Source organism: Taudactylus pleione, unplaced genomic scaffold (genome assembly GCF_031769625.1).
Source record: "Taudactylus pleione unplaced genomic scaffold, aTauple2 ptg000095l, whole genome shotgun sequence".
Classification (NCBI taxonomy): domain Eukaryota; kingdom Metazoa; phylum Chordata; class Amphibia; order Anura; family Myobatrachidae; genus Taudactylus; species Taudactylus pleione.
Genome location: NW_028284497.1, coordinates 6,565,558 through 6,580,077, shown reverse-complemented (window position 1 = coordinate 6,580,077; position 14,520 = coordinate 6,565,558). Strand labels below are relative to the sequence as shown.

General features: G+C 43.7%; 1 protein-coding gene across 1 annotated transcript in view; it reads right to left on the bottom strand.

Moving 5' to 3' along the window:
• Positions 1-14,293, bottom strand: part of LOC148526546 (uncharacterized) — a 63,001-nt gene extending 48,708 nt beyond the window's left edge. Inside the window, exons 1-2 of the mRNA XM_088470170.1 lie at positions 14,209-14,293; positions 405-440 (exon numbers count right to left, since the gene is read on the bottom strand). Of these exons, the coding sequence (XP_088326296.1) occupies positions 405-440; positions 14,209-14,293 (121 nt within the window). The remainder of the gene's footprint in view (positions 1-404; positions 441-14,208) is intronic.
• Positions 14,294-14,520: the final 227 nt, after the last annotated feature.

Genomic DNA, 14,520 nt, shown 5'->3' with positions numbered 1-14,520 from the left:
TCGACTGAGCATGCAGGTCAATTTCACTTGATTGCTTACAAATCGTTTACACATCGTTTACGCTGAACGATCAAACGATGAACTACAATCTGCCCACTATAGCTGAAAGCTCTCAATCACAGATTGAAAGAACATAGTTTATCATTAGATCTTTTGCAAATCGTTTGCAAATCTTTTGCAAATCTTTTGCAAATTGTTCAGAGTGGAAGATCAAATTTCAAGGGAAACTTCAAGGGCAAATCGTTAAGAGGTTGGACAGGGATAAAACTGTCTAGTGAATGCCCCCCTTAAGCAATATTTTATATTATTTATTAATAATGTAATGTAACTTGAGAGTGACATATAATGTTTACACACTAAGCATATTGTATATCATTTAAGAAAGCACACAGTTAAATGCTTACCTACTAGGTCACATATAGATCTGTTGCATAGTATGGCTGAAACACAGGATGAAACTAATGTTAATTAACTATACACATAACAAAACCTTTCATAGTCATACTGCAACAAATACAGAAATATCTCACTACTCCATTTAGAAACTAATAATTCAATTTAATTCATCAAAGGATTTGTTTGAACTACAGGCAAACAAAATCACAGCAATAGAATCTATGGATCTCAGTGGATCCATCATTTCCTGAACAATTCTTTTGAACTCTTTACTGCTGATACTGTATAGTACATGTGAGAGGCCACATACCCACTGTTATTAAATTACCTGTGTTTACTAACATTTGTAATGCTATCACAATGCATGCAAATGGGTCTGACTGATAAGGAAGTGCCTGTAGAGTGATGATAAGACCATTATTACCACTTTATGAGGTCTTTACCAAATAACCTTTCCCTTAAACCAAAACATGTTTAAAAGTGCTTAGATACTTATCATCACAAGGTGTTCCTGAGATTTTAAGATGTGCTAGTCATCTGCACAAAGGTGATGCTGGCAGGAGACTAAAGGTGGGTACACACCTGACAGATATATCTGCAGATCGAGTGATCTGCAGATGATGGTCATTCATACACACTGAACGACCATCATCTGCATGCTGCAGCGGGTCCCGGCGGGTAGGGGGCGTAGCCTAATCACGGAAGGCGTGGCCACGTGCTGGGGAGGGGGGAGCGCAGTGTGATTGCTCCCCCCTTTGGCATAGGAGACTGCTCGGGCTGCTGCATTAGCAGCTTCAGACAGTCTCCCAGTGCAGCCCAGCACACAGCAGCATGTGCTGGGCTGCTGTGGATGGGGAACTGTGCCGGACCCGGGTTAGTAGTACCCGCTCACGGCTCCACCCCCCTCTCTACACCCCTGTGTACGGGCGATCGGCTGATATGGGCTGGCAGCAAACATACTAATAATATATATACTAAATATACAATAATAGATAATGCTGGATCAGGGCAGACTGTAATTATTAGACAATGGCCCTGATTCAGAGCTGGACGCAAGTGGCTGCTCGTTCGCTCCGAGCGATGTTTGCCCAACTGCGCATGCATACAGATCGTAATACGCATGCGCGAACCACTCAGTGCGGCCGAAAATCGTGTGCTTGCAAAATAGCGAATCGCTGCTATTTTGAGTGACAGAATGAGGTGTATGTGGGTGGTAACAGGGGAAGGTGCTTGAAAACGGGGAGAGGAGATCCGATCGCAGGCGTGCTTAAAGGTCAAAATGGGCGTTTTATGGGTGTGCATAATTAAAACTTCAGCGTCATTGACAACGTCACGGGTTTTTTTTTTGCCTGAACTGCTCGCAAAATTGTGGTAGCAAAAACCAACCACAGGAATAGCGAGCAACTCATACCCTGTTCGATGTACTCGATTAATCTAATAAATAGCGGACATGACGTAGGATGCGAGCGGCCAGGGGGCGTAGTTTCCCAAAAAACGACCGCAAGTTTTGTACGCTCGTTCAGACCTAGAGGCATGAACAGACCGCAAACAGCGAACGGTTCATTTGAATAGCCACCCCTATTTTCTTGACGAGCGAGCGCAATTAGCGTCCGGCTCTGAATCAGGCCCAATGATGGGTTAGAGCTTGCAGCAGACAGACAGAATTGTTTAGGCAATGTTGGGTTACAGCTTGAGACAGGCAGACTGTAATGATCAGACAATGCTGGGTCATGGCTGACAGACTTGTAATGCAAGATCAGGGAAAGGTCAGGGGAAGGAGACCTAGGCAGAATCTGAATTACAAATCAAGGCCCTCATTCAGAGCCGTACGCTCTGAGCAGAGCGCACGCTCTGAATTAGGGCCGTCCTCCCTAACTATGGAGCGTCCTCCTGGACGCTCGTATAGCTGTGGATTACCACCCACAGCCTATACGAGCGTGCAGTTTGATGGCCGCGATGGTCTTGACCATCGCGACCATCGAAACTGCGAGCCGGAGCCTGCGGTTGAGGTTTTCAACCGCAAGGCCCGGAGTGATTTTTTCTCTATCAGAGCCAAAATCACTCCCACTGACATCACTAGTGATGTCAGTGGGCCGGCTTCTGACGGTAGGCGTTCCCTTAGGAACGCCCCCGGCAGGGAGGCACGCCCCCGGCACGCCCACCAAAGGGGGCGTGCTATCAATCAACATCGACAGCACGCCCCCTTTGATCAGACACAATGAGCGAAGGAAAGTCCTTCGCTCGTCGTGTCTGGCGCATGCGCACGACGGAGCTCCCTCGGTCGTGCGCATGCTCAGTGCAGAACATCGACCCACTTGCGAGCGGACAGCCGCTCGCGAGTGGGTCTGAATCAGGCCCCAAGTCAGCAACATGTGACAGCACACAGAAATACAGGTTCAGCTACCAGCAAGCAGGAACTATCATTGCCACAGGTGGGATAGGGAGGAGACTATTTAAGGCTGGGAGAACTAAAGAAGAGAGGTTTGCAAATCGAAACTCCAGAAACTGTGAACAAATTAGAGGGGAAGGGTCCTGATTACCGAAACCTCTTTTACATCTGTATGCTGGGTTGCACACGGGATTATATTCTCATGCCCAACCCAGGTGTGACACGGCTGAGACCCCTTTCAGACCCGGCACTAATGCTGGTGATGATGATGCCATTGGTAACACATGACGAGACGGTGCATAGAGATGATCTCACCTCCAATTTCTAAAATTAAATTATTAATGCTTTTAAAAGTACTTAATTAGTGTTGCAATCATATACACAATATTATTTTGTATTAATAACACGTTTTAGTTTTAACATTGTCCATAGTGCTAGCATTTTCCAATTATTTCTCCTCCTAAAATACAGCATGGTTTAGCTTCATTTATTACCATATTCAATTTCAAAGACTTTCCAACTAGGCGGAAAGTCAATGCAATGTAATAGGCAAAAAAGTTTTGCCTATGAATAGCAGGCGGAAAAAAGTGCAGAATTGGGGTTTTGGGGTGCAACGTTGCGGGAACCCCTGTGCAGCTTTCAGACCATCCCCCAAAAGGAGACTGCATCAAAAAAAAAAAAAACACTTAACACCCCAAAAAATAACTTTCATTTTCGAGGCAAAAAAAAAAAGTTGGGGGACAAAGTTAAAAACTAGTGAACTAGACTCCAGGGGGGTCCTCAAGTATACCCCATGTGTTTTATCATTGCAGGTGCTTGTGGAAGGTGGATTTTTCATGATTTTTTAAACTTAACTTTAACAATGTTAAAATATGCTGGCCCCCCTTTTCAAGTACCCCAAATTTGCTGGGAAAAGTTATTTTCTGCAAAAATAACCTCCTGAATACTATTCTTTACCACTTACCGTATATACTCGAGTATAAGCCGACCCGAATATAAGCCGAGCTACTTTTACCCCCAAAAACTGGGAAAACTTATTGACTCAAGTATAAGCCTAGTGTGGGAAATGGCAGCAGCTGGTAGTCCCCCCAGTAGTAATTCCCCCTGGTTGTGCCCCCAGTAGTAATCCCTCCTGGTAGTGCCCCCAGTGGTAATCCCCCCTTTCAGTGCCTCCAGTAGTAATCCCCCCCTGGTAGTACCCCCAGTGGTAATCCCCCCTTTTAGTGCCCCCTGTAGTAATCCCCCACTGGTAGTGCCACCTGTAGTAATCCTCCTCTGGTAGTTCCCCCAGTGGTAATCCCCCCTTTTAGTGCCCCCTGTAGTAAATCCCCCCTGTAGTAATCCCCCCCTGGTAGTGCCCCCTGTAGTAATCCCCCCTGGTAGTTCCCCCAGTGGTAATCCCCCCTTTTAGTGCCCCCTGTAGTAATCACCCCCTGATAATGCCCCCTGTAGTAATCGACCCCTGGTAGTGCCCCCTGTAGTAATCGCCCCCTGGTAGTGCCCCCTGTAGTAGTCGCCCCCTAGTAGAGAGAGACGTGGTAAGAATAAAAAAAAATAAACAATTAGCTGAAACTCCCGCTCCTGGTCCCGCCGATGTCCGCTCCTCCGGCCGCTTTGCATGCGAGAGACGTCGTCATGACGACGTGTCTCCCATCACCCACTGCGGTAGCCGGAAAATGGCTCCTGCAGCGGGAGCAGCAGCAACCGCTTAGAGTCTGACAGACTCTCAGCGGTTGCTGATTACAGCAAACACACAGCTGCCGGCTCCGGCGGCTGTGTGTTTGGCAGTGTGTAGCGCTGACCGAACTCCGTCCGGTTAGCGCTACACTTCACTCGAGTATAAGCCGAGGGGGTACATTTTCAGCACATTTTTTGTGCTGGAAAACTCGGCTTATACTCGAGTGTATACGGTATACAAAAACGCTATTTAGCAGCTATTGAGCCCGTTTAAAAACACCAAATACCTTCAGCAAGCCAAATCGGGGGTAACCATAGCTAACCCCCATGTCAGGCATCTTTTGGGGGGTCATAGGCTGATTTCCCCAAATCTGACAGGACTTTCAGCTTGCTTCAGTTTCGCCGGGTCCCGTTTTTGCATACTTTCAATTTGAATACGGGGATACACGGGGACAAGTGCAATACTTTTCCGCCTTCAAAACAGACGAAAAGCCCAGGAGGCAGAAAAGTATCGCGAGTCCAACTCAAATTAAATACGGCTCCAAGTGTGTGAAAGGATGCTATCTCTGTCATGTCAGAGATGGTGAAGTGTGTGAAGGGATCCTATCTCTGTCATGTCAGAGATGGTGAAGTGTGTGAAGGGATGCTATATCTGTCATGTCAGAGATGGTGATGTGTGTGAAGGAATGCTATCTCTGTCATGTCAACGATGGTAAAGTGTGTGAAGGGATCCTATCTCTGTCATGTCAGAGATGGTGATGTGTGTGAAGGAATGCAATCTCTATCATGTCAGAGATGGTGTAGTGTGTGAAGGGATCCTATCTCTGTCATGTCAGAGATGGTGAAGTGTGTGAAGGGATCATATCTCTGTCATGTCAGAGATGGAGAAGTGTGTGAAGGGATCCTATCTCTGTCATGTCAGAGATGGTAAAGTGTGTGAAAGAATGCTATCTCTGTCATGTCAGCGATGGTAAAGTGTGTGAAGGGATGCTATCTCTGTCATGTCAGCGATGGTAAAGTGTGTGAAGGGATCCTAGCTCTGTCATGTCAGAGATGGTGAAGTGTGTGAAGGGATCCTATCTCTGTCATGTCAGAGATGGTGAAGTGTGTGAAGGGATCCTATCTCTGTCATGTCAGAGATGGTGAAGTGTGTGAAGGGATCCTATCTCTGTCATGTCAGAGATGGTGAAGTGTGTGAAGGGATCCTATCTCTGTCATGTCAGAGATGGTGAAGTGTGTGAAGGGATCCTATCTCTGTCATGTCAGAGATGGTGAAGTGTGTGAAGGGATGCTATCTCTGTCATGTCAGCGATGGTAAAGTGTGTGAAGGGATGCTATCTCTGTCATGTCAGAGATGGTGAAGTGTGTGAAGGGATCCTATCTCTGTCATGTCAGAGATGGTGAAGTGTGTGAAGGGATGCTAGCTCTGTCATGTCAGCGATGGTAAAGTGTGTGAAGGGATGCTATCTCTGTCATGTCAGCGATGGTAAAGTGTGTGAAGGGATGCTAGCTCTGTCATGTCAGAGATGGTGACGTGTGTGAAGGGATCCTATCTCTGTCATGTCAGAGATGGTGAAGTGTGTGAAGGGATCCTATCTCTGTCATGTCAGAGATGGTAAAGTGTGTGAAAGAATGCTATCTCTGTCATGTCAGCGATGGTAAAGTGTGTGAAGGGCGGCTATCTCTGTCATGTCAGCGATGGTACAGTGTGTGAAGGCATCCTAGCTCTGTCATGTCAGAGATGGTGACGTGTGTGAAGGATCCTATCTCTGTCATGTCAGAGATGGTGAAGTGTGTGAAGGGATCCTATCTCTGTCATGTCAGAGATGGTGAAGTGTGTGAAGGGATCCTATCTCTGTCATGTCAGAGATAGTGAAGTGTGTGAAGGGATCCTATCTTTGTCATGTCAGAGATGGTATAGTGTGTGAAGGAATGCTATCTCTGTCATGTCAGCGATGGTAAAGTGTGTGAAGGGATCCTATCTCTGTCATGTCAGAGATGGTGATGTGTGTGAAGGAATGCTATCTCTGTCATGTCAGAGATGGTGAAGTGTGTGAAGGGATCCTATCTCTGTCATGTCAGAGATGGTGAAGTGTGTGAAGGGATCCTATCTCTGTCATGTCAGAGATGGTGACGTGTGTGAAGGGATGCTATCTCTGTCATGTTAGCGATGGTAAAGTGCGTGAAGGAATGCTATCTCTGTCATGTCAGCGATGGTAAAGTGTGTGAAGGGATCCTATCTCTGTAATGTCAGAGATGGTGAAGTGTGTGAAGGGATGCTATCTCTGTCATGTCAGAGATGGTGAAGTGTGTGAAGGGATCCTATCTCTGTCATGTCAGAGATGGTGAAGTGTGTGAAGGGATCCTATCTCTGTCATGTCAGCGATGGTGAAGTGTGTGAAGGGATCCTATCTCTGTCATGTCAGTGATGGTAAAGTGTGTGAAGGGATGCTAGCTCTGTCATGTCAGAGATGGTAAAGTGTGTGAAGGGATCCTATCTCTGTCATGTCAGAGATGGTAAAGTGTGTGAAGGGATGCTATCTCTGTCATGTCAGAGATGGTGAAGTGTGTGAAGGGATCCTATCTCTGTCATGTCAGAGATGGTAAAGTGTGTGAAGGGATGCTATCTCTGTCATGTCAGCGATGGTAAAGTGTGTGAAGGGATGCTAGCTCTGTCATGTCAGAGATGGTGACGTGTGTGAAGGGATCCTATCTCTGTCATGTCAGAGATGGTGAAGTGTGTGAAGGGATCCTATCTCTGTCATGTCAGAAATGGTGAAGTGTGTGAAGGGATCCTATCTCTGTCATGTCAGAGATGGTAAAGTGTGTGAAAGAATGCTATCTCTGTCATGTCAGCGATGGTAAAGTGTGTGAAGGGAGGCTATCTCTGTCATGTCAGCGATGGTAAAGTGTGTGAAGGCATCCTAGCTCTGTCATGTCAGAGATGGTGACGTTTGTGAAGGGATCCTATCTCTGTTATGTCAGAGTTGGTGAAGTGTGTGAAGGGATCCTATCTCTGTCATGTCAGCGATGGTGAAGTGTGTGTAGGGATCCTATCTCTGTCATGTCAGAGATGGTAAAGTGTGTGAAGGGATCCTATCTCTGTCATGTCAGAGATGGTGAAGTGTGTGAAGGGATGCTAGCTCTGTCATGTCAGCGATGGTAAAGTGTGTGAAGGGATCCTATCTCTGTCATGTCAGAGATGGTAAAGTGTGTGAAGGGATGCTATCTCTGTCATGTCAGCGAAGGTAAAGTGTGTGAAGGGATCCTAGCTCTGTCATGTCAGAGATGGTGAAGTGTGTGAAGGGATCCTATCTCTGTCATGTCAGTGATGGTGAAGTGTGTGAAGGGATCCTATCTCTGTCATGTCAGAGATGGTGAAGTGTGTGAAGGGATCCTATCTCTGTCATGTCAGAGATGGTGAAGTGTGTGAAGGGATCCTATCTCTGTCATGTCAGAGATGGTGAAGTGTGTGAAGGGATCCTATCTCTGTCATGTCAGAGATGGTAAAGTGTGTGAAGGAATGCTATCACTCTCATGTCAGCGATGGTAAAGTATGTGAAGGGATCCTATCTCTGTCATGTCAGAGATGGTGATGTGTGTGAAGGAATGCTATCTCTGTCATGTCAGAGATGGTGAAGTGTGTGAAGGGATCCTATCTCTGTCATGTCAGAGATGGTGACGTGTGTGAAGGGATCCTATCTCTGTCATGTCAGAGATGGTGACGTGTGTGAAGGGATGCTATCTCTGTCATGTTAGCGATGGTAAAGTTTGTGAAGGAATGCTATCTCTGTCATGTCAGCGATGGTAAAGTGTGTGAAGGGATCCTATCTCTGTCATGTCAGAGATGGTGAAGTGTGTGAAGGGATCCTATCTCTGTCATGTCAGAGATGGTGACGTGTGTGAAGGGATGCTATCTCTGTCATGTCAGCGATGGTAAAGTGTGTGAAGGAATGCTATCTCTGTCATGTCAGCGATGGTAAAGTGTGTGAAGGGATCCTATCTCTGTCATGTCAGAGATGGTGATGTGTGTGAAGGGATCCTATCTCTGTCATGTCAGAGGTGGTGAAGTGTGTGAACGGATCCTATCTCTGTCATGTCAGAGATGGTGAAGTGCGTGAAGGGATCCTATTTCTGTCATGTCAGAGATGGTGAAGTGTGTGAAGGGATCATATCTCTGTCATGTCTGCTATGGTAAAGTGTGTGAAGGGATCCTATCTCTGTCATGTCAGAGATGGTGAAGTGTGTGAAGGGATCCTATCTCTGTCATGTCAGAGATGGTGAAGTGCGTGAAGGGATTCTATTTCTGTCATGTCAGAGATGGTGAAGTGTGTGAAGGGATCCTATCTCTGTCATGTCAGAGATGGTGACGTGTGTGAAGGGATGCTATCTCTGTCATGTCAGCGATGGTAAAGTGTGTGAAGGAATGCTATCTCTGTCATGTCAGCGATGGTAAAGTGTGTGAATGGATCCTATCTCTGTCATGTCAGAGATGGTAAAGTGTGTGAAGGCATGCTATCTCTGTCATGTCAGAGATGGTGAAGTGTGTGAAGGGATCCTATCTCTGTCATGTCAGAGATGGTAAAATGTGTGAAGGGATGCTATCTCTGTCATGTCAGCGATGGTAAAGTGTGTGAAGGGATGCTAGCTCTGTCATGTCAGAGATGGTGAAGTGTGTGAAGGGATCCTATCTCTGTCATGTCTGAGATGGTAAAGTGTGTGAAAGAATGCTATCTCTGTCATGTCAGCGATGGTAAAGTGTGAGAAGGGATGCTATCTCTGTCATGTCAGCGATGGTACAGTGTGTGAAGGGATCCTAGCTCTGTCATGTCAGAGATGGTGACGTGTGTGAAGGGATCCTATCTCTGTCATGTCAGAGATGGTGAAGTGTGTGAAGGGATCCTATCTCTGTCATGTCAGAGATGGTGAAGTGTGTGAAGGGATCCTATCTCTGTCATGTCAGAGATGGTGAAGTGTGTGAAGGGATCCTATCTCTGTCATGTCAGAGATGGTGAAGTGTGTGAAGGGATCCTATCTCTGTCATGTCAGAGATGGTAAAGTGTGTGAAGGAATGCTATCTCTGTCATGTCAGCGATGGTAAAGTGTGTGAAGGGATCCTATCTCTGTCATGTCAGAGATGGTGATGTGTGTGAAGGAATGCTATCTCTGTCATGTCAGAGATGGTGAAGTGTGTGAAGGGATCCTATCTCTGTCATGTCAGAGATGGTGACGTGTGTGAAGGGATCCTATCTCTGTCATGTCAGAGATGGTGACGTGTGTGAAGGGATGCTATCTCTGTCATGTTAGCAATGGTAAAGTGTGTGAAGGAATGCTATCTCTGTCATGTCAGCGATGGTAAAGTGTGTGAAGGGATCCTATCTCTGTCATGTCAGAGATGGAGAAGTGTGTGAAGGGATCCTATCTCTGTCATGTCAGAGATGGTGAAGTGTGTGAAGGGATCCTATCTCTGTCATGTCAGAGATGGTGAAGTGTGTGAAGGGATCCTATCTCTGTAATGTCAGAGATGGTGAAGTGTGTGAAAGAATGCTATCTCTGTCATGTCAGCGATGGTAAAGTGTGTGAAGGAATCCTATCTCTGTCATGTCAGAGATGGTGAAGGGTGTGAAGGGATCCTATCTCTGTCATGTCAGAGATGGTGACGTGTGTGAAGGGATCCTATCTCTGTCATGTCAGAGATGGTGAAGTGTGTGAAGGGATCCTATCTCTGTCATGTCAGAGATGGTGACGTGTGTGAAGCGATGCTATCTCTGTCATGTCAGAGATGGTGATGTGTGTGAAGGGATGCGATCTCTGTCATGTCAGAGATGGTGAAGTGTGTGAAGGGATCCTATCTCTGTCATGTCAGAGACGGTGACGAGTGTGAAGGGATGCTAGCTCTGTCATGTCAGAGATGGTGAAGAAATCAGACTTTCTTGCAGGGAGAAAAAGGTTGTATCCACTCCTGGAAAATGAAATATACCTAAAAATTCCCCTTTCCTACCTTTATTTCCCACCTCTTGTCCCACAAGATGAAATAATGTTTATTCCTGTAGGCACAGAGAGTAGGTGCACATAAGCGCCTTACTCAGTAATATGTTGACTAACATGTCAACATTCACAATGTCGATAGCAGAAGGTCGATGGTTAAAATGTTTAAATACTTAAATGTTGACACCTACACAATTTTGACATTAACTGAATGTCAGCATTGGAAATTTCAATATTTCTCGGAGGGTTATGATTGTGGTTAGGGTTAGTGTTGCCATTGTGGTTAGGGTTAGGTGCAGAATGAAATAAAAACCAACATGTTAAGATTTTAACAATGTTGCTATAACATCCGTGTCAACATGCTGAGTGATGACTCATAAGCATGTTGATATTTTCAATGTTTTCATTACGACCATGTCGACATTCTCATATATGGAACCCCCTTACTCACACACATGTGGACTATACCTGATCCTATTCACGCTGCCATCTAAAAAACAATCAAACACTTCTCTGTAAAACCAGGTGCAACTGAGCAAACCTGGGCATGTTATAATAGCATTTGTGATGCTGGTTTGCACATTTGTATTTCATTAAATAAACCATGCTGAATAATATAAAGGTTTACACGTTCCTACTGTACCTCAGAAAACATAATGTATTTACTTTGCCTTATTAGACATGCACTGTATGTTTCCTGTTCTCTACTCACCCATCAGGACCGCACAGCTTAGTATCATGTTGTCAGGTGATGTTCAGGGAGAACTGGAATAGCAGAGTCCTAGAACATACTGTAGGAGACATAGGGTTACATGTGATTTTAAAGCAGAGATAAGAAAATGCAAATGTATTAAGATGTAAATATGGTTTAGTTTAGTTTAATTGATCAAGTCAAAATGTTTGCAGGAGGTATGTCAAACAATCCATTCATTCTGTGCATATTTGAAAAAAATATTGTACACTATTATATCAATGCACCTTTGTTCTTATTGAGCAACATGTACAGATCCAGTATGGATAAGCCGATAATATATGTGTGTGTGTTTACAGTACATGCGAATGTCCCCATATATTACATATAGCATATACCAGTCAAATTAAATAGCAATACATTATTTGTGTAGGGTCAATCACCTGTAGGTGAAAGGGATTGGGTTAAAAAATATGCTTCAATAGTCCAGAAAGCAGTTTTTAACTGGGACTTATTGGGGCAAGCAGCAGTAAACAGTACTATAGCGATTAAAGCTCTCACAATAAGCAGCTGGGAGTTGGCAGTCGCATGTTAGGTGCCCTTATGGGGAGTAAAGAGTAGAAGAAAATGTAAAGAGAAGCACATGAGCAAATATCTCTAAGAGCCAAAAAGATCATTGGACTCTTCCGTTAAAGCGGTTTTAGAGAACATCTGAACTACCTTTGTCTCACGTTGACCATTATTGCAATTACTTAATTCCAACTACATAGCTGTACTAATGCCAAACTTTGTACCATGTTTTACATTATGTACCTAAGCCTTGCAGATAGCTCTTCTTAAAAGCCTTTCATGTCTGATTTTACCATGTACTTTGTCTAAAATTAAATATGGCTTAAGCTTGTGTAATCCACCTCACATTGGATGACTTGTTTCTATCATTAAATGATAATTTTCTTAAACTAAAAGTGATTCCCTTAAAAATAACATATTTAAAAATGGACCAGATAATGCTCAATGGACACTTTCTATAGTGCAATGATTGTTAACATAAAATAGGTTCCCTTATTTATCAACACTTCTGGATGATCTAAACTACAGGTGGAACATGTTTAATTGAGGGAAATGGAGTCACCCTGAGACCTACCTCTTCTACCTCTTCTATTGAACATCATTACATGAGTGGTGCAAAATGTGAATGGCACCAGGTGCTTGTCTCCACCATTAACCTGTTTCAAACATGTTCCATTTGTATGTCAGTGTACAGTAGAGATAAGAGACATTTTTAAAACTATTCCATAACATTTGTGTCTCCTTTTACATTTGGCTTAAAAAAACACACCACCACAGAATAAGATAAATATGTCATATCAAATCTATCCATAGGTGTTGATTCAATTAGATTTGCCCTGACAGTCTATGAGAGTAGGGGGTATATTTAATAATGTGCAGCACAATAATATCGATTACTCCACCTTAAAAAAAGTTAAAGTCCCGGATTCCTCAACTTCTCAGTGGAGTATGTATCCTTCCTAGACAGCAGAGTCATCCAAACTGCACCATCCATCCAACGCGTTTCGACCGATTCAGTCTTAAGGTGATGGTGCAAATGTCCATAAACAGGTCTTAAATAGGGAGGTATGACCCTCCCTTAGTGACAGCCAATGATGCAGCAATAATCCTAATACTATCCAATAGGGGTATATCACACACTTAAAACACATCCTGAGGTAAAACTAAATAACTTAGGTTAAAAATAATTCTAAGAGCATTTTCAAATACCTTAAAACCTTAATAGAATTCTTTTCACCTATACTGATGAACTTTCGGTTTGTCTGGACTTGCTGCAGTTGTCATGGCAACCGGAATATGGAGCCAATCCCGTCATTGGCAAAAAATAATTACTAGAGGTGAGGGAACTTATACCTCTAGTGTCCCTCATACGAATGTTTACTAGAGGGATGGGCATTTATATCTCTAGGGGTAAATTACTAAAGTGATAGTTTTTAGAAGTGAGTTTTAAAAGTGATGTTGCCCATAGCAACCAATCAGATTCTCCTTAACATTTATCTAGCAACTTTAAAAAATAAAAACTAGAATCTGATTGGTTTATGGGCAACATCTCCACTTCTAAAAACCCGCACTTTAGTAAACATACCCCTAAGAGCGCTCTATATATGCACTTATGGTAGCTCCAGACTGGCTGTGTACAAAAATCTGCAAGTCTGGGGCAAGATTGGTCCATAAGAGGGTGAGATGAAGTACAGTTGCCAGTGTTTTCACAATGACTACTTTCCCTCTTTGTGGCTAATTGAATTAACCCCATAGAATATAAACTCATTGAATTCGTAATTTAAAAATACAGTATGAAGTACTCATTCCATAGAATAGAAAATCAACAATTGCAACTCATACAGTAGGTTATATCACTAGATCTTAGCACCAATGTGAAAAGACCTGTTCCCACAGAAATGTGCAACTATTTCAATAATTTATAGAATACATACAAACATTTCAGACATGAATGAAGGCAGCCAGATGGGGTCTGACCTATTGAATTACAGAGTTAAGCCTCTACTCACCGAGATGTAATGACTGATGGAAGTGCTGTATTAACTATTGCACAAAACTGAAGTCCCTGGACTATCCCTGCCCAAAACATATTTATTCAGCAGATATTTTGCAACCAATTTTCTTCTGCTTTTAATTTCTCCTTATATAAGTTTTACTTCTCTACCTGGCTCATACTGTGCAGACCTCAAATATGAACTGAAATCCTAAAAACTTACTAATTTCGTACATATATTTTAGGAACTTTCAGAAATAACCACCAAGCTTTTATATTGTTATTATTATTGTCATGGATTATAAAGACCCCAGTGCTCCACAGAGCCAGGCAGTGTCAAAACAGCATACATAGAACAGTGACATACTAGAGCAACAAAATAAAAGCAGACACGAAAGCAGAGTGCTGCTTAGGAGAGGGCTGACAATTTCATGGGAAAAGGGCACATGGGGATCAAGTGTAGCATAGAGTACAGACTGAGATAGCTGTGTGGTTTTACTGTACCAGTCTGTGTAATATAGTTGGGATTAGAGTCAGCCCTAGTAAAGAGGTGAGCTTTCAGTGAGCATCTAATGATTTTGAGGTTCATTGAGAGTCTGTATTACGTCAGTGGGAAGTTTGGTGGGCAGCAGTGAGAGATGGCTATCAGAGGAAAGGCAAGTCACAGGTAGATTTAAGAGAGTGTAAGATTCGAGATAAGATTTAACATGTACAGAGGGGTGGTGTTACTCAGTATATCACCAACTCATGGAGACAGATTAGTTTACATGCGAGCTGATGTTGGCTATAGAATGTCCTGTCCTAAAATGTCTGCGT